The sequence below is a fragment of the Staurois parvus genome, unplaced genomic scaffold (assembly GCF_062004578.1).
Source record: "Staurois parvus isolate SC_StPar_1 unplaced genomic scaffold, SC_StPar_1.0 ptg000015l, whole genome shotgun sequence".
NCBI lineage: Eukaryota > Metazoa > Chordata > Amphibia > Anura > Ranidae > Staurois > Staurois parvus.
In genome coordinates this window covers 763,099-781,491 of record NW_028317811.1, presented here as the reverse complement: position 1 = coordinate 781,491, position 18,393 = coordinate 763,099, and the positions used below count along the sequence as shown (strand labels likewise).

The 18,393-nt window shown below is 40.1% G+C and overlaps 1 protein-coding gene across 1 annotated transcript in view; it reads left to right on the top strand.

Annotated features, from left to right (window-relative positions):
• LOC149473423 (uncharacterized) overlaps positions 1 to 18,393 on the top strand; it is a 93,475-nt gene that overhangs the window by 54,329 nt on the left and 20,753 nt on the right. The window contains exons 4-6 of the mRNA XM_089678584.1: positions 6,738 to 6,874; positions 10,914 to 11,071; positions 14,312 to 14,424. Coding sequence (XP_089534710.1) covers positions 6,738 to 6,874; positions 10,914 to 11,071; positions 14,312 to 14,424 — 408 coding nt within the window. The remainder of the gene's footprint in view (positions 1 to 6,737; positions 6,875 to 10,913; positions 11,072 to 14,311; positions 14,425 to 18,393) is intronic.

Genomic DNA, 18,393 nt, shown 5'->3' with positions numbered 1-18,393 from the left:
CTACTATGATGATAAAATGCAGGTAGAGCACAATAGTAGTCACCTCTCTGTTTCCCTCTAGAGGGCTCTTTCCAAGACCCAATTCTCGTTATATTTGGTCGGAACTGCCCTAATTAGCACCATTAACTAATATATCAGAATTATATACATATGTGATACAAGGATCATTTTGTAAGTTGTCTGAATGTTTTCTAATGTCAGGAAATCTAATCTAACAGTCTTTCCATTGAACTGTAAAAGTGCTTATGCTCATTATTAATTTAGTTATCCTTCTCTGTAATCATTTTAGCTTTAGGGCATCCTTTTTTATGAACTGGCATAAAAAAGAAATGCAGCATTACATTCAGGATGCATTTATACTTCAAATTAGGCATTTCATCATGGTAGGCCATTGGTGCCAACGTCAAGCAAGTTCCTGTTGAGTAAAGACAGACAGTACTACTTCTTCCCTTTTTTTTTTTTTTTTTTTTTTTTTTTTTTTTTTTTTCTTGAACAAATGCAAAAAAATAAACATATAAAAACAGAGAACAAAAAGTGAATTTATAAACTGAATTCTTAAAAAGAAATAAAAAATAGTTATTGTCACCCTACTCTTTCATAAATTAATGTTGGTTGAGCTTTCATTTCAACCTCAACCATGGCCAAGAGACTGCTACTCCTATCTATGAAGGCAGCCTTTCTCAATTAGGATTCTGTGGAACCATAGCATGTCTCCATAGATTTTTAGGGATTGCTTGAGCTGTGGCTAATTGACCTACCACCTGAGGGTGCCTTCCTAATTCCTGGTCCACTGCCGCTTGGCAGACCAAGTAACTAGTTGAGCGCATTGTGAGCATTGCAGTGCTTGAAACTGTACAGTTGCTTGTTTGAATTAATCTGATTTTGTATGAAGATGGACTTTTGAAGTAAAAATACAGAGATCTCATCTTCGTTTTTGCAGTTTTAGGTTCGAGGATCAGTTGGGAGCCCATTAATTTGCATATACAAGTATTTTTCCTAACAAATTCATTCAAGACCAAAAAATGTATACACCCCAGTGAAAGTCTACGGAGAAAAGCTAAATTTTAGACTGCAAAATCCTAATTAACAATTAGACTCACCTGTAGTCGAATTCTTGTTAAACAGGTGTCCAGCAGACAGTTGATTATAAAAGGGCGTTACTTAACAAAGAAAACCCCTTCCCATTTTATGCTGTCGGCAATGGCACCACATGAAAGAGAAATGTCACAAGGCCTGAGAAATAAACTAATTTCTTTACACAAGAAAGGTGAAGACTACAAGAAGATCAGCAAAGCTTTAATTATCAGTCAGAATACTGTAGCAAAAGTGATACAAAAATGAAACTGCAGCCATCTCACAGAGATGTCCAGGCCATCCACGGAAGTTAACACCTCAACAGGATTGTCTTCCGACGAGAAGGGTTGAAGAAAATCGGCATGCAAGTTCACTGCAGCTAGCTAAACAAATAGCCAAACTAAGGTGATTGTTTCATGTGGCACAATATGGCATACACTGCAGAGGAATGGCATGCATGGGTGTCGTCCATGTTCGCTCAAATCTGTTGGGGTGTACTCATTTATGCTGAGCACTGTGTGTGTGCGTAATAAATAATAAAAAAATATATATATATATATATCTAAAACAAAACTAGTCTTGTACCTTGAAAAGCTTTCACTACTCACTTCTTCCTTAAAAATCTTTCAAATAACATCAGATTAACTTATGAATGTTGAGAGCATTTAAACCCCTATGGATGATCCCATCACCTTATTCTGAATACCAAAATGTCCAAGAGGGATGTGTTTGCAGCAGTAAATAACTCATTCAACATGCTGGTGCTGGGAAGACGCATTCAGGCAAGATACGTCTCCTAGATTGTAAGCTCGAAAGAGCAGGGCCCTCGATCCCCTCATGTTTTGCATTCTATTGGTATTGTTCTGTCACATGTTCTGTCCCCCTTTGTAATGTACAGCGCTGAGCGAACCATTGGCGCTTTATAAATACTGTATAATAATAATAGAATGCATGAAGGTAAAAAACCTTGAGCTTTTATTATGCATGAAGGTCAAAAACCTTTTCTGTGCAGCATCCCCCCCAATACTCACCTAAGCCCCCTCTCGATCCAGTGATGTGCACTGGAGTCTCAAGTATCCCATGACTTTCTTTCCTCATTGGCTGAGACAAAAGCGGGAGCTATTGGCTCACACTGCTGTCAATCACAGTCAGTGAGCCTATGAGAAGAGGAGGGTGGGGCCGAGCCACAGGTTCCTCCATAGCAAGCTGCTTGCTGTGGGGGCACCCGACAGGGAGGGGCCAGGAGTGCCAGCGGGGACCCAAGAAGAGGAGGATCCAATCTGCGCTGTGCAAAACCACTGCACACAGTAGGTAAGTATAGAAATGTTTTTGTTATTTTTTCTTAAAAAAAATAAAAATAAAAAAAGCCTTTTAGAATCACTTTTTGTTAAACCTGTACCTCCTTAAGACGCGTACTAACTGAAGTTACATTACTGCAGATCTGTCAGGCTAAGGTTTTGAATGTTGGGCACACTGGAAGTTTTGATACAAGATGCTGCAAGCATAGCTAACATATTTTATGCTAGTCTGGAACCATCTGCCTCTTTTGCCTAAATGTATGCCCTGTTTTCTTCAAGGTTGCTGAGTCCTGGTTATCCCTTCTACAAGTGTAGAGTTCTGTGCATTACACTGCTTTGGGCCACATATGTCAACTTTTTGTGATACATTGACATGTGTGAATGCATATTTTTAGAATCGTACCATTCAGTGGGGAAGGATCTTTAAATGTGGCCTAAAGTGCAATATAAAACACACTTTTTTTTTTTTCTCAAACCTGCATTTCAAGTTTTATTGACTTTTGTTGAGTCGAGGATCTGTCATGTAGTTGCGAAAGCAAAGCCACCACTAAATGACAGATCCCTACTGGCTTTTGTTCATTGAGAAACCAGGGGATCTGGCATTTGGGGGTGGTAGCACTCCATCTGCTAATTGACAAATCAATGCTGACTTTTACTAACAGCCAAAGCCTAGGTACAGGCATTAAGATGTATTTTTGCTTTTTTTGTTTTTAGTGGGTTGAGAAAAAAAAGGACTAAACCTTCTGCAAACCAAACTTTGCCCTATTCCCCTTTTGTTTTTGAAACTCAGCAACACATCTGGAAGCTTGAACACCCAAAAACACCAAAAGTGTGGTCTCTCCCTAAACATTTTTTAAATAACATTATCCGGGCATGCAGCCTAAATAATATGATCCGTTTGTTTGCCTGTTGACTGAACTGCAGACAGGTTTAGGTTCTGCTCAAACTTACCTGAATCTCCTCTCTAACAGGGATGTAATCTTTTCTAATGGGTGGAAAGAATAGCGCCTTAGCAAACTCTGTTCTGAAAATACCTTTTGCTAGTAAGTAACAAAATCTTTTCATGCAGACAAAATGCAGTGATAAATGTTATTACACTTAACTACGTGTGAACACTTTCAGGCTATCAAGAATCTGTTGCAGACAGTGATTTTCTCTCAGTTCCAGGAAAGCTTGTTGAGCATACTATTTATAAGTGAATATGCTATGAGCTATCTTGTAAACATTCATTAACAATAAAGCTAAATGTAGTCTAAATATAATAATGCAGTGTACAATTTGTCAGTTCATATGCAGGTATGTCTATGGCTAGTTTTACTGCAATGTAGATGAAATATCCCTTTTTTGTTTCTTTAAATTGCAATTTTATTTATTTTGGTACAACATGCTTCCTAGAATTTATCTGGCAGATAATAGTATGTCTGCTATTTACTATATTCATATTGTACATTTTTTTTTCTACTATAAACACATTTCCTACAGAATAACTTGAAAGCTAAAGGCAGGAAACACATAGCCACTGGTAAGATTCTCTTTTTTATTTGCAGTTTTCAAATACTTTGGAGACATTTATAAGTATAGGTTGAAAACCAGGTAGTGTCTGCATTTTACCACAAATAAAAGGAAACGCCCCACAAAAAATAACCTATTTGCCTGATTTTCTGATTTTTATCCTGTATAAATGTTCCCTATTTGTATGCAGATACTGGAGGAACTTGAAAAAAAACCCTGATTTTTATATTTCTGTATTGGGTAATTTACAGAGTGTATGTATTCTGGGGACTGGTGAGAGAGCTGTACGCCCATTGCAGATTTTGATAGCAGGGACTGAGCAGGACTCCAAGTGCACTCGGTGCATAGCACACTCTTTCTGCACTCCTATATCGCACTTATGTAAAACCTAGACTGCACCTATACCAACCCTATACAGCATTATACTACACATTTACTGCATCTGCAACATATCTACCTTGTACCTGTGCCGAGACTATACAGCATGCAGGTTAACTTGGACTGACTGACACACAGCCCACATAGTAAAATAGCACACAGTTAACTCTTTGATCGCCCCACATGTTAACTCCTTCCTGCCCAGTGCGATTAGTAGTGTCAGTGCTTTTTATTAGCACTGATCACTGTATTGGTGTCACGGGGGATGTCAATGACAGTTCCCCCCCCCAGTGTCAGAATGCCGACCGCTATAAGTCGCTGATCGCAGCCATTACTAGTAAAAGAAAAAAAAAAAGGGAAGAAGATGATTCCAGTATATAATACTGCTATTTGTAAACACTAGGACTTTTTTCACGTAAACCAATTAATTTACATGTATTGGAATTTTTTCTTTTTAGCAAAGATGTAGCAGAAAACATTTTGGCCTAAATTTTATTTTTTTTCATTTTTTTACTAGACATATTTAAATAGCAAAAAATAAAAAAAATAGGTTTCTTTTTCAAAATTGTCAATCTTTCTTTGTTTATAGCACAAAAAATTAAAAAACACACAGGCGATCAAATACCACCAAAAGAGAGCTCAATTTTTGGATAAAAAAAAGACATTAATGTAATTTGGGTGCAGTGTTGCATGACTGCACAATTGTCAGAGTAATGCAGCGTTGTATCGCAAAAATGGCCTGGTCAGGAAGGGGGATAAATCTTCTGGAGGGCAAGTGGTTAACCTTGCAGAAAAATAAACATCTCATTTATCGAGTGCCGCCTGATGCAACCTAAATGCCTGTTTTATATATCCAAAACACTCACCAAAGCTAGAAGTGTGTTAATGAGCATTAACAGATGCTGTAGAATTCCGTTGCTGTGTGAAAGAGTTTAGCTCTGGCTCACATATGTGCAGGGGCGGACTGACCATTTGGAAACTTGGTCCCTGCCCGAGGGCCCAGGGTCAGTAGGGGGCCAAATGAGATGCCCCTGGTACCTTTTTCATAGGCTTTTTTGAGTTTGGGCAAGGATACAGGGGCCCCATGATCCTCTATTGCCCGGGGGCCCCATGAGTTGTCAGTCCGCCCCTGGTACCTATACTGCATGCAGGTTAACTGGGACTAACTTTAGGTGCACCAACACTTTTAAAACGCATCAGCGATAGCAGCAGAAGAACATCTCAAAGGACTGCCATTCCCGTAATTATTCTGCAAGCCCCCTTTGTTCCCCAACCTCCTTCACTACCATCCACCTTTTCTTTTGTATAGTGCATAACCAGTTCGTCTAGGACTAGAAATGTACTCTGACAGTATAGTTCCAGCACTCGATTGATTAAACTTTATTACTACTCACTGCTGCACTTGAGCTGATCTTGCTATTGTTTATGCTGAACTGGAAACCATATATCATCTTATACCTAGACCTTACTGTTTAGTCACTTTTTTTGCTAAGTTATATTATTACCATTGTTAATTCATTTTATGCTTGCCTAGTTACCAAGCAAATTGGGTGATGATAATATATTAAGTTTGCCTTTTGGTACCTGTTATCTTTGATATAGCACTACCACTGGGTGCTAAGTATTTTTAATGATTTCCTGTGACATTGCATGGATGCACTTGGTCAGAGGGGCTGAGGTTCTTGAGAAGGTTGAGGCAAGGAACAGAGGGTCCATCCTGTCCAGCGGCTCCTATGAGGTAGTGCTACAAATATATATGACTGGCTCAACTGGTATTGGCAGAGATAAACCATGCATGAGAGAGGGACATCCAGGAACAACTCGGATAGGTTTGTCCTGCACTTTTATTCAGCAATGCGCCCAAAAAGGTTCAATGATAGAGGGCTTTTTACAGTAAGTCCATGACATAAAACAAACAAAACCTCTACTTGTCTCAGCCACTAATTAAACCAAGGTCAGTTCATGATCCTGTTCAACTGAGTGTCTCCTAATAGATTTCCCAAAACAAACAAGCATTTCTTGAACCTTTTAAGATATAGCAGCAGCCTTTATACTCAGCAGTCAGCTCTCACAGCAGAGAGAGAGGGAGCCCTGAGCTCACAGTTCACATGTAAAGAGGCCTATGGACAGCCTGAGACTAACTAATGACCTCTGGCTACTAGGCAATATGTGAACTTTGAAATGGAGGGTATTTTCACCCAAACCTCTACAAAGACTCTGGGTTCCAGGACCCAGAGCTGGACACCAGGCTCAAATCCTGGATCCCCTCACCATGTGTAGGTGAGAAACTTTGGTGACACACACACACACCACAATCTTGCCAGTCAGTGCCCCACAATATATTGCATGTGTGATAGATATATTTTATATTCTAGTCACTAGTGTAACTATATTGGGGGTTTGATTTAATAGATTGAAATTGAGTTGCTTAATTGAAAAAAGAAATTACAATTTTAAATACGTATTTATCTACAGATATTAGATTTGATTGAAGATCTTCAAGAGCACATTGTTTTAAAGGAACCTAAACTACTAAAAGCCCTAATACCAGCAGACAGAGTGCATCTCACAATTTTAGTAGCACATCTGAAAGGTGAAGAAGAAGTGCAACGGTAAGAATGAAAAATGTGAATATGGAATGTTTTTTTTTTTTTTTTTCGGAAGAAAATAAAAATAGACATTCAGGAGATTTCAAAACGATTACTATTGTGGCAGGAGATGAACATTTTACTTAGTGATGTCTGTTATGCTATTTTTTTTACAGTGCTTCACACACATCTTTATTACTAGCCTATTATTCTATTTGATGGCAAATTTACAATGTTACAGAGAATATGAGAGAGGCTACTGTTAGAATTTACAGGCTATGGAACAACATGGGTCACACAGAGCAGTAGTGATAAATAACTCTTAGTTCAGATAACATGATGTTTCTTGAGTTTAATGTTCCTGCAGTTCACTTTAGCAAACTGCATAATGTGCTCCATCAGAAAACTGCTTAGGAAACCACTTTTTTTGCCTTTTTAGAGCTCCTGTATACTCTCTGGCATTATGCACTCACTCATACTATTCTATTATGTATGGGTATGTGTTTGTTTTTTTTGTACCATGTTGATATAGAAATGGCTTGTTAAGGGTTGTCTTTCTTTAGAGGAGTACTTTAACAAAAAGTCTCCAAAGGTCCATTTATTCAAGAGTGTTTTTTTTTATTTATTTATTTTTGCTTTGTACATGGAATCCCAACATACAGTTAATGAGATTCTTATAAAGGGACTCTATGATTATACAAAGCAAATGAGTGGGAAAGTTCTAATAACATCCATTTTGCTGACTCATAGATCTTATACTGTTCTGAGAAGCTGCTTCATTTGTTAGCCACTTCAAGTTCACTGCTCTAACAGAGTAGGAGTGGAATGGCTGCTTTCACCAGATGCCTAATTCCATTTTAGATGTTAATGAATAACTAATATACACATTTGTTTTCCAAACTAGATCTATAAATTGCATGTAGTACTTGCATTTTGTAATGGCGAGGGAGCATTTGCAAACATCACTTTTACTGCAGCTATGCCTTTTAGTTCCTGTTTAATTCTGGGTAATGCAATCTAAAAGACCCTTTCTATAAGGTTTCTAAGAAGGTGAGCCTGGATGAGTGCACCCATATAACATTTCTAGCTTCTACCCAAAACTGAGATTTTTGTGTGTAAAATAGTGTAGTTCAGTGAACACATATTTTGGTCCAAAATTTAAAATATCAGTATTATTTTAGCAATTAGTTACCTTGGCATTGCCCAGATACTTTTTACCCTTCTACAGAGTCATACATACGTGCACATTTCCTAGAGAGTATCCTGTGGCTTTTTATGCACCAACCACACCTACATGTTGCTAAGGTCTAGTATGCCTATCTTTCCTAATTCCAAAACAGAAATGTTAATGGGTTGTCTTTCCTAATGCCAAAAGTAAGAAGTTTTAAAAGCCAGCAAATGGGACAATACATGTTTTCAACTTGTTCGGGTGATCAGAAACCGAATTGGTAACATTTTATTAAAAGGGGCAAATACGACCACCATCATTTCAGGACTGTGTATATATGTGTGTGTGTATGTGTATATGTATGTGTGTGTATGTATGTATGTATGTATATATGTGTATATATGTATATATATATATACACTGTCTTTGAAACTGTAACATCCTCTAGTGCAGTTAGTTTTTTGTGTATAGTTAGAGGCTTGCTAGAAGCCTAGGTGTGAGTCAGCAAGGTTACTGCAGGTTGGGGCTGGAGGGCTCTACAGATCAGTTGTTGTCAAGGTCCTACCTTTCCTCAGAGATTGTGTTGCTCCATGTGCTGGCATCCATCTTAAGTTCCTGCTAAGCATGGTGGGAGCCTTTATGCTTTCAGGCCTCTGCGGCTTCTCCTCCAGAAGGGTGTGGCTGATCACATTTAAGCCTGCTGTCTGCAGTTGCTCTTTGAATTTGTGTCCTGTATGTTCCTTTGCAGCAAGCTCCTGTTCTGTTCTCGTTGCTCTCCTGGTAACTGACTCGGCTTGGACAAGACTATTCTCTGCTTTATCCCATTACCTAACCTCATGTTGCTGAACCCGGCCCATGACCTGAGTGTTCTTGTCTACCGTCTTGTACTGTTTGCTTAGTTATCGACCCGGCCTGTCCGACCACGCTATACGTTTTCCATCTGGCTCCCACCAGCTGTACGCCATTGGCGGCAGTCGTTACCGCAGCTGGGGTTACTCGGGGGCCGCGACCTGGTCTCAGGCTGCGTCAAGTCCATCCCCACCATCAGGGGCCCTGGTGAAGGGCAGCCTGGGGCTTAGACTCCCTGAGGGACTCTGGTCTGTGAGTAGCGGCTGTTGTCAGTCGCTGCGTGACCCTACCATTAGCCCTGCCTGCCCATTCCTCCGCTCCTGCCCTGACAGTTGTCTGGTACCTCTCCCTGCTCTACAGACTTGAAGTTTCTAAAAGCTAGCAGATGGAGGTGAGGAGGGGCTGATCTGCATATTTATGACCTGATAGCCTGACCAATCCCAGGTCATAAATGTGGGAGATCAGCCCATAAATATGAGAGAGCCTGGCCAACAGAAGAGTCGGGTGGAAGATGAAGTGAGGAAGTGCTGCTGGTGTGGAGCCTGGGAGGGGGCCCCAGAGGAGGGGGGCCTACCTACAGGCTGGGAGCTTGAAAGAGGGACCTCCACTGTTCTACAGTCTACAGGAAATGACAACCTGTCAGCAGGGGAAGATGCCAGCCCAGGCCTGAAAGCACGCTCACCTTTTTAAAGCTACAGGAGCAGGACAGTATGAGTACCTCTACACCCCATGGGCCCACAAGGGAGAGGGCAGTCAAGTGCAATACACAACTAGTTCTCCCTGGGACAGTATACTTATGTGTCTCGAAATCCCTTGCCCTGGGATACTCTTCATGGCAGCCAGGTGTATGAGATTTTCATTTAGGGTCTGAAGAATGTTCATTTAAAGGGGACTAAGTGCTCCTAGAAAAGACTGTGCGCTGATCTTCTTTTTTGTACATAAAAAGTTTATTCTCCAAGTTGTTTCAGTTCCATTGGGCATCCCATATACTCCTAGACCCCATCCAAGCTGTTTAAACCCTAATAAAACAAAACCAAACGCATGGACTGTTTACTGACTTTTGGATGAAAGAATGGGAAATGCATTTTGCCTGACTATGCAGGAAAATAGGGGGACCCAAAAGAAGCAATTGATTTAATAAAGGAGCGTGAAAGGGGATTTTCACTGGGCTTAGTCAAAGGTTATGGCAAATGAAAATTCACTTTGCAAAAATTACCCAATCAAGTTCAGAGCAAACTGAAAAACTGGATTTTTGTTTGCATGTACTTGCATGGTTAATATTAGTACAGCTTTACCTCATTTACTAAGCTAAGTGAAAATCATTTTGCAAACTAACATTTCATTTTGCTTCGAGAATGCAGTGAAGCTGTGCTGACGTTAATCCTCAAATCATAAGCATTTAAAAATACTATTTTTAAAAATCTTTTCTCCTATGTTTGTGTATTCTTTGCAAGGTGAATTTTCGATTTGATTCACTTCATTCAGTAAGTTAGGTGAAACAACATGCTCTACAGCTTCAGTAAATCAATCTGAATTATTAGAATAGCCATGAAACCAGTTTTTCATATCCTCGAAGAGTATTAGTCAATGTATGCTTTGCCTAAAGCCTATACCACATCATAATCTGCTGTTTCTAACCAATATTCCATTTACATTTAAAATTACCATTGTCCTGGTTATAATTAATGAATGCCAAAACTAAAGAAACGTTTATGCTCTGCAATACTAAGGTGGTTTGTGTAGTCCTTTCTAAAATGTAATCTTTCTCATACTCGTGTTGTAGAAAGCAATCTAAAATACAATTTACACATTGCATTCATTAATATAAATTAATGTTGGGGAAATATGAGCACAAAATGCTATTGTTATGGCTGCTGCAAAAAACCTAATACTTATACTTGTATAGATGTGCATTTTTCAATGGTAAGAAAACAGGAATTGACACTGCTGGTAAGACATCCCATACAAAAAAGCTTTCAATTTAGAGTACTATCTTATTTTAAAAATTTATATTTTGAAATGCCTACTATTATTCTCTTCTACCAGGGCTGTCTCAGCATTACAGCAAAGCAAGGAAAAAGTGGAGACGTTACTGAAAGGTGAAACACTGAGACTAACACTTCATGGTATCGGACAGTTCAAAGATCAAGTTCTTTTCGTAAAGATTACAGAGAATGCACAGGAACTGCTCTGCAGAATTGCAGGTACAGAATAAAATGCTGAATCATCTGGGGCAGATTTCTACTGTCAAAGTTGTAGAATCCCAGCATGCCCTCTCAGCTATACTGGACATGTAATTCCTCAGTTTGTTTGTTGGATAGCTTTCTTGCTTATAAGGTGTATTTGTAGTATTAAGTTGGCCAGTACAGACCAGGTCTATCATCCAGTGATAACCTAAAGACATAATACAGCTGAACCTTAACATATTGCCCAGAGTTCTTAGCTTGCATCCTCTAATTTCTACACCAACACTTACCAATATAGGGCAATAATTGTCATATATTTTATATCTGTATATATGTGTACATGTCCCTGAAATACAAAGGAAACACATCCAGTCTTCTTCTATGATCACATGGTCCCTCTAGTGCCTGCAACTATCACATACAGTGCACATATGCTTCACTGCAAACTGCCCTACCAATAAATCAATAAGCCTGTTATCTATCTTGTACATGTGCAATGCCCAATGGTGTTACACTTTGAGACATCTAAAAGCTAATGGGATGATTTTAGTATATATTTTCTGCAGATGACAATCTGAACATTTTTTAGTGTTCTCATTTGTGTATGATGCCTCTGCCTTTGAACAAGCATGCATGCATACAGTGTCAAAAGCAGGAGTTTTGCTAGACATTGACATGCAGGGCATGTGCCCCAGGCCTCCTTCTGAGTGTCACGGGTATGGAGATGATACATTCTATGTGTTATACACTTTTGAAACATCATTTATTTTATCTTCTTTTCCAGCCATCTATTATTTTTGTGATCATAATATACCATTTCAGGTATTAGACCAATTAATTTCTGTTCAGTTAAAACAAATTATATTTAGTCTTCGGTTTAATCCAGAGTGATTTAGTCCAGAGATCCATTGTATTCTGTCAGCCCCTCAAAATTTGAATCTGAATTTGAATATGTCCAGAAATGTCATTGGTCTATTAGGACTCTGAAAATGCCTGTTCAAAGGTTTTCAAACTGCACTCTGCAATAGAGGGGGCCACAACAAAACCATGTGCCTTTTGAGCACGTACATGGTGCATAAATGGCTATTTGCATGCAGTCATGTGAAAAATGTAAGTACACTCAATGGAAATTGTGGATTTTTTTTTTTTTACATATTAGAACAGGAAAATATGCTTGAATAAAAACAAAAAGAACCTTTTTGCTTTTCAATTTATTCAGCAAAAAATAATAGATGTTAATGTTGTGCAGTGGAAAAAGTAAGAATACCCTTAACATCAAAATCTGGTATTGCCAAGTTTAGCAGAAATGACTTCTTGTAGATATATTGTCTACTTCCCCATGCAAAATTTCTTCAGTTTCAAATTGTTTGTGGATTTTGTGTTTCTGGGTTTCTTTTCCAAAATTTCAACAGGTTTCAAGGGCTTTGACTAAGGCAGTCCATAGCTCTTTTTTTCTTCTTCTGAGGTATTCCTTGGTGGATTTGCTAGTGTTCTTCATGAGATGATTGTAGCCGTAATTAGTGCATTTGTGACAAAAACAATTGAGTACTGTCCGTGATACTTTTTTTATTTAGACTAACATACAATTTTGAGGACAAGCTTTCGGGGAGTGTTCCCTTCTTCAAGGTCCAAGCAGTACTATACAAATCACAAAGTTTTAGCAGAATGTTCGAAGAGATGGAAGCGAGAAAAAAAAAAAAGAGGCTAGAGATAAGACACAGCAAAATCAATGGGGGGGGAAGACAACTCACATCACAGAGGGAGACCAGCTTGAGCTGTTAGTCATAAAACTGTTGGATAATGATTGAGGAATCCCATGTCCAAATTCAGGCCGTTATCTCTTGTGTCAAATAGAATTATCATTCTTAGTTCAAAACTTTTTCTTTCCTGAATGGATTTGAAATTTCCTTTAAGAACTAAAATATTGAGGTCTCCCATTGTGTGGTCTGGTTGTGCGAAATGGTGTCCCACAGGTGTGCAGAAGTCATCTTTATGTTCCTTGATGGTATGTCTGTGCAAATTCATCTTTGTTTGCAACTTCTGTCCTGTTTCGCCAACATAAGATCCTTTGCTGCATTTTCCGCACTGGATAAGGTACACAACATTACTAGAGGTGCAGCTTTATGATCCGAAGATATTGAAGATCCCTTTTGAGTATCTGACACTTTTTGATGGATTGATTTGGTTGCAGTTTGCAGTGTTTTTTATTGCAGGGTGTGCTTCCATTATTTGTGACATAATCAGAAGGAAGTTTCCTACTGATTAGTTTTTCTGAGGTTGGGGGGTTGTCTGAAAGCCAGTATTGGGGGTTGCTGGAATATTTCTTGCAGAGTTCCACCCTCTGTTATGATGGGTTGTAAATCTTTGATTAATTTTCTTATCCCTTCTAGTGCTGGGTTGTATGTGGATACTAGAGGTACACGGTTGTTTGTTTGTTTGTTTTTTTCTCTTTTGTACTGAAGTAGATTTTCTCTTCAGGTTCTCAAGGCTGTGTTTATGCTGGTGTTAGTTTTGTCCTTTTAACCTTTCTTATGGAAGGCGTCTGCTAGTGTCCCGAGATGTTTATCTTTGTCTCTTGGATCAGAACATATTCGGTGGTATCTAAAGGCGTGACTGTGTATGATGGCACGTTTCATGTGTTGGGGGTGGAAGCTAGAACTGTGGAGATAGTTGCATCTGTCAGTGGGTTTCCTGTATATTGAGGTGTGAAGCGTATCATCCCTGATGTATACTGTGGTGTCTAGGAAGTTGACGTGTGTGTGTGTGTGTGTGTGTGTGTGTGTGTTGAGTATTCCATTTTTAGTTTGATTGATGGATGAAAAGTGTTGATCAATGAGTAAAATTGTTTTAGGTTTTCTTCACCTTCTGTCCATATGATGAAAATATCATCAAAGACAAAGTGTCCATTTACAAACTAGCCTCCTGGATTGAGAATATTTATGGTATGTCTCTGGGCTCTAATAACAGATAAAAATCAGGGGCGGACTGACAACTCATGGGGCCCCCGGGTAATAGGGGATCATGGGCCCCCTGTGTCCTTGCCCACACTCAAAGCACACCCAAAAAAACCTATAAAAGGTACCAGGGGCATTTCATGGGGCCCTCTACTGACCCAGGGCCCTCGGGCAGTGCCCGAATGCTCGAATGGTCAGTCCGCCCCTAATAAAAATCATATATACACACACACACACACACGCTGTTGGCTTTAAAATGCTAAATTTTAGGAATTTTACTTAGTCTGCCTCATTTTTCCAACAGAAGCTGTGACAGAAAGTTTCATGCATATGGATGTGGATATTACTGGAAGCAAGGATTTTAATCCACACCTAACCTTTCTCAAGCTCACAAAGGCTCCATTTCTGCGGAGAAAGGTAAATGTTTCTTTCTGTAGGAGTCAAACTAAAAAACATCTTATGTTTTCTATCATATAGTTTAGTTTATTTTATATTGTACTTGTAATAAAATAACAAGGACACACAACATACACTTGAGTCCATAGAACTTTAACCTTTTCATTAGGCACTACATATAACAAGTGTGGTCAGCAACTGTATTGGCCATTGTGCACAGAGTACATGTATCTCTGCACTGAAGTATGTGGTTTAGAGCAGTTACAGACATATACTAATTAGTCTATCTGGATCCCACCTAGAGTACATTGGGCTCTGCTTGGTAATTTTGCCAGGCACAGTACTTTATGTACACAGTGGTATTGGAGTTCGATGGACCTCCAAAGCAGAAGGTGGGTAGTCGGAGTCTTAACTGGCCATCCTCTGCCTGGGTTTTGTTTAAATTATTATTATACAGTATTTATAAAGCGCCAATAGTTTGCTCAGCGCTGTACATTACAAAGGGGGACAGAACATGTGACAGAACAACAACAATACAATGCAAAACATGAGGGGATCGAGGGCCCTGCTCTTTCGAGCTTACAATCTAGGAGGGAGGGGATGGTGGCACAGGAGGAGATAGCTGTGGGGGATGGGGTGGTAGGAGAGTGGAGGAGGTTGGCAAGTTAGCAGGGGGTGAAGTAGGCTTCCCTGAAGAGGTGGGTTTTCAGGGTGCGCCTAAAGGAGAGGCGAGTAGGTGATAATCTGATGGGTTGGGGCAGGGAGTTCCAGAGGATGGGTGACACCCTGGAGAAGTCCTGTAGGCGGACATGGGAGGAGGAGACCAGGGAACTAGAGAGAAGGAGGTCTTGTGAGGAGCGGAGTGTGCATGCTGGATGGTACTTGGATATTAGGTCAGTGATGTAGTTCAGGGCAGTATGGTGGACGGCTTTGTATGTCAGTGTTAGGATTTTGAATTTGATCCGTTGCGCAATCGGAAGCCAGTGGAGGGATTGGCAGAGGGGGGTGGCAGAAATGGAGCAGTTGGAAAGGTGAATGAGTCTGGCAGCCGTATTCAGGATCGACTGAAGTGGGGATAGCCAGCGGCAAGGCAGGCCAGTAAGGAGGGAATTGCAGTAATCGAGTCGTGATATGATGAGGGAGTGGATGAGCTGTTTAGTGGTTTCTGGGGTTAGGAACGTGCGTATTTTGGTGATGTTGCGGAGGTGGAGTCTGCACGAGCTTGTTAAAGATTGCACTTGGGGCTGGAAGGATAGGTTGGAGTCCAGAATGACACCAAGTACTCTGGCCTGCGGGGCGGGTTTGATGGTGGCGTTGTTGGATGTGACGGAGACGTCAATGGGGGGTGGTGTCCGGGCTGGGGGGAAGACAAGAAACTGTTTTGGAGAGGTTCAGTTTAAGGAAGTGGAGCGACATCCAGTCTGATATGTCACTCAATAGGTGTGTGATTCGGGCGGAGACTGAGGTGGTGAGGTGGGGGGTTGAGAGAGAGATTTGTGTGTGTCATCGGCATATAGGTGGTAGTTGAAGCCGTGAGAGTGTGAGTAGGCCAAGGGAGGAGGTGTAGATGGAGAAGAGAAGGGGCCTGAGGACGGAGCCTTGAGGGACCCCAACAGAGAGGGGGAGTGAGGGGGAGGTGGTAGCATTATAGGTAACGCTGAAAGAGCGTTGTGACAGGTAGGATGAGAGCCAGGAGAGAGCAGAATCTCTGAGGCCAAGGGAGTGTAGTTTTTTGAGGAGGAGGGGGTGGTCGACTGTGTTGAAGGCCGCAGAGAGGTCAAGGAGTAGGAGCACTGAATAGTGGCCATTAGCTTTGGCGGTTAGCAGGTCGTTGGAGAGTTTGAGTAAGGCAGTTTTGGTGGAATGTAGGGGACGGAAGCCGGACTGTAGGGGATCGAGGAGGAGGTTTAAATGAAATTCTACCAATTTATTGGACCTCAGCTTTGTTCATAAAACATGTAGACAAAGCCATGAGTTTTAGTTCTACTAAACTTTAAAATGGCACCTTTTTGAGAGCGTTTAATAGTAATGGGCAGACTTGTAGGCAGCTGCTGTTCAGCAGTTTGTTCACTAACCTGAATATAGTACTGTGTCCCTCCATCAACCTAGCAGGAACCTATTGAGCATGACGTTGTCCAACATTTCACTGGGAATCCCATGTTAAAAGAACAGAGAGGCAGCGTAGTGATGTGGCAGGATACCAAAATGCATAAGGCTGCCTCTTCTAGAGAGTGAATAGACAACTGAAAGAATAACAGGATTTTTTAGGTGCCAAAAACATAACAACCATATAAAATGTAACAATTTTATTGTATAATGACATATAAAACCAAACACTAAAAATACGGTATTGTTAAAATGAACATTTAGTTACACTAGAGTTTACTGTGACTTTTTTTGTGAATTATTGCTGCAGCTTCCGCTCAACACGTTGCACCATGAACTGGCTTCTTCAGGAGTGTTATTAGTACTGCAATTGTTGTTACTGTCAAACAAACCAAATACATATATCAGCACATTACATAAAATGTGTTTTGATATTCATACTGTATATAAAGAATATACAACATGAAAATTACAAGAAAATCACAAAATAAGTTCCCCAGGGGGCTTCATACCAAAGGGTCTTGGGGAGATCCCACCATGAACAGGGCAGTTATTTCAAACCATACATTAAGAATTCCAAAAGGGGATTTTTGAATACACTTATGCCAATTTTGGGATGTTTACCAACCAACCAGCTGTATGCCATGTTCCATCTCCCATGAGGTAATAATGGATGATGATTGGTGACTTAAATTAGATACTATGAATGTGCTTTCCCTTTACTGTTTAATATGAATATATTTTATGATCTTTATAGGTATTTATCAGGAGCTGTGGTTTTCTCTCTCCCTCCTATGGCCACATATATATCTCCTTGAGTGCCTGGAATTTTGTAATGTATGGTTTGAAATAACTGCCCTGTTCATTGTGGGATCTGCCCAAGGCCTTTTGGCATGAAGCCCTCTGAGGAACTAATTTGTTGTAAATTTCATGTTGTATATTCTTTATATATGAATATAATCCAAACAAAAATTTGTACTGATATATGTATTTGGTTTGTTTGATAGTAACAACAGTTGGAGTAGTCATAAGACTCCTGAAGAAGCCAGTTAATGGTGCAACATGTTGAACGGAAGCTGCTGCAATAATTCACAAAAAAGTCACAGTAATCTCCAGTGTAACTAAATGTTGATTTTAACAGTATCATATTTTTGTTTTTTTGCTTTTATATGTCATTATACAATAAAATTCTTACATTTTATGTGGTTGGTTGCATCATGTCTTTGGCACTTAAAAAATCCCATTATTCTTTCAATTGTGTATTTACTTGGCAGTCGGGGTTGGTGTCTGATTCCTGCCCATTGGAATATTTTTAATAAGCTCTTCTAGGGAGTGGGTCACAATGGCAAGGTAAACTCTTAATATGCTAGTAATCAATATGGAAACCTAAGAGTGTAGTTTATAATATAATTTATAATGCACAGCCAATACTTTATAGAAGAGAGCATCTGTGAGTTACTAGCAGAAAGCTGATCTGCCTAGGAGCTGGTGTGTTTCTCCTGGCAGTGAGAGAGAGCCACTTCACAGAACACATTCTAGGTGAGTGTCTCATGAGCTGTGCTTGTTCAGCTGGACATTTGGAGCCATATCCTGAACCACAATGGAACTGCAGGGCCCTTTGTTAAATGTGTTCCAGGCAGTTGGGGCTTTTTATGGACTTGGATCAGGGGTATGAAGTATAAAAGTCTCAAACTGCCATCTGTGCACATGTATGGCAAACAGGCAGGTCTGCAAGGGCTTGGACGGTTACTGTGTACAGAGGGAGGTCTGATGAATGGTGGGGCCCCAGCTTTAGGGATCGACCAGCTGGCGTAGCTTTAAGCCCCCCAACCTCCCCGACTTGAGACAGAAGGAAGTTCTTAACTACTCAAGTGACCACTCTTT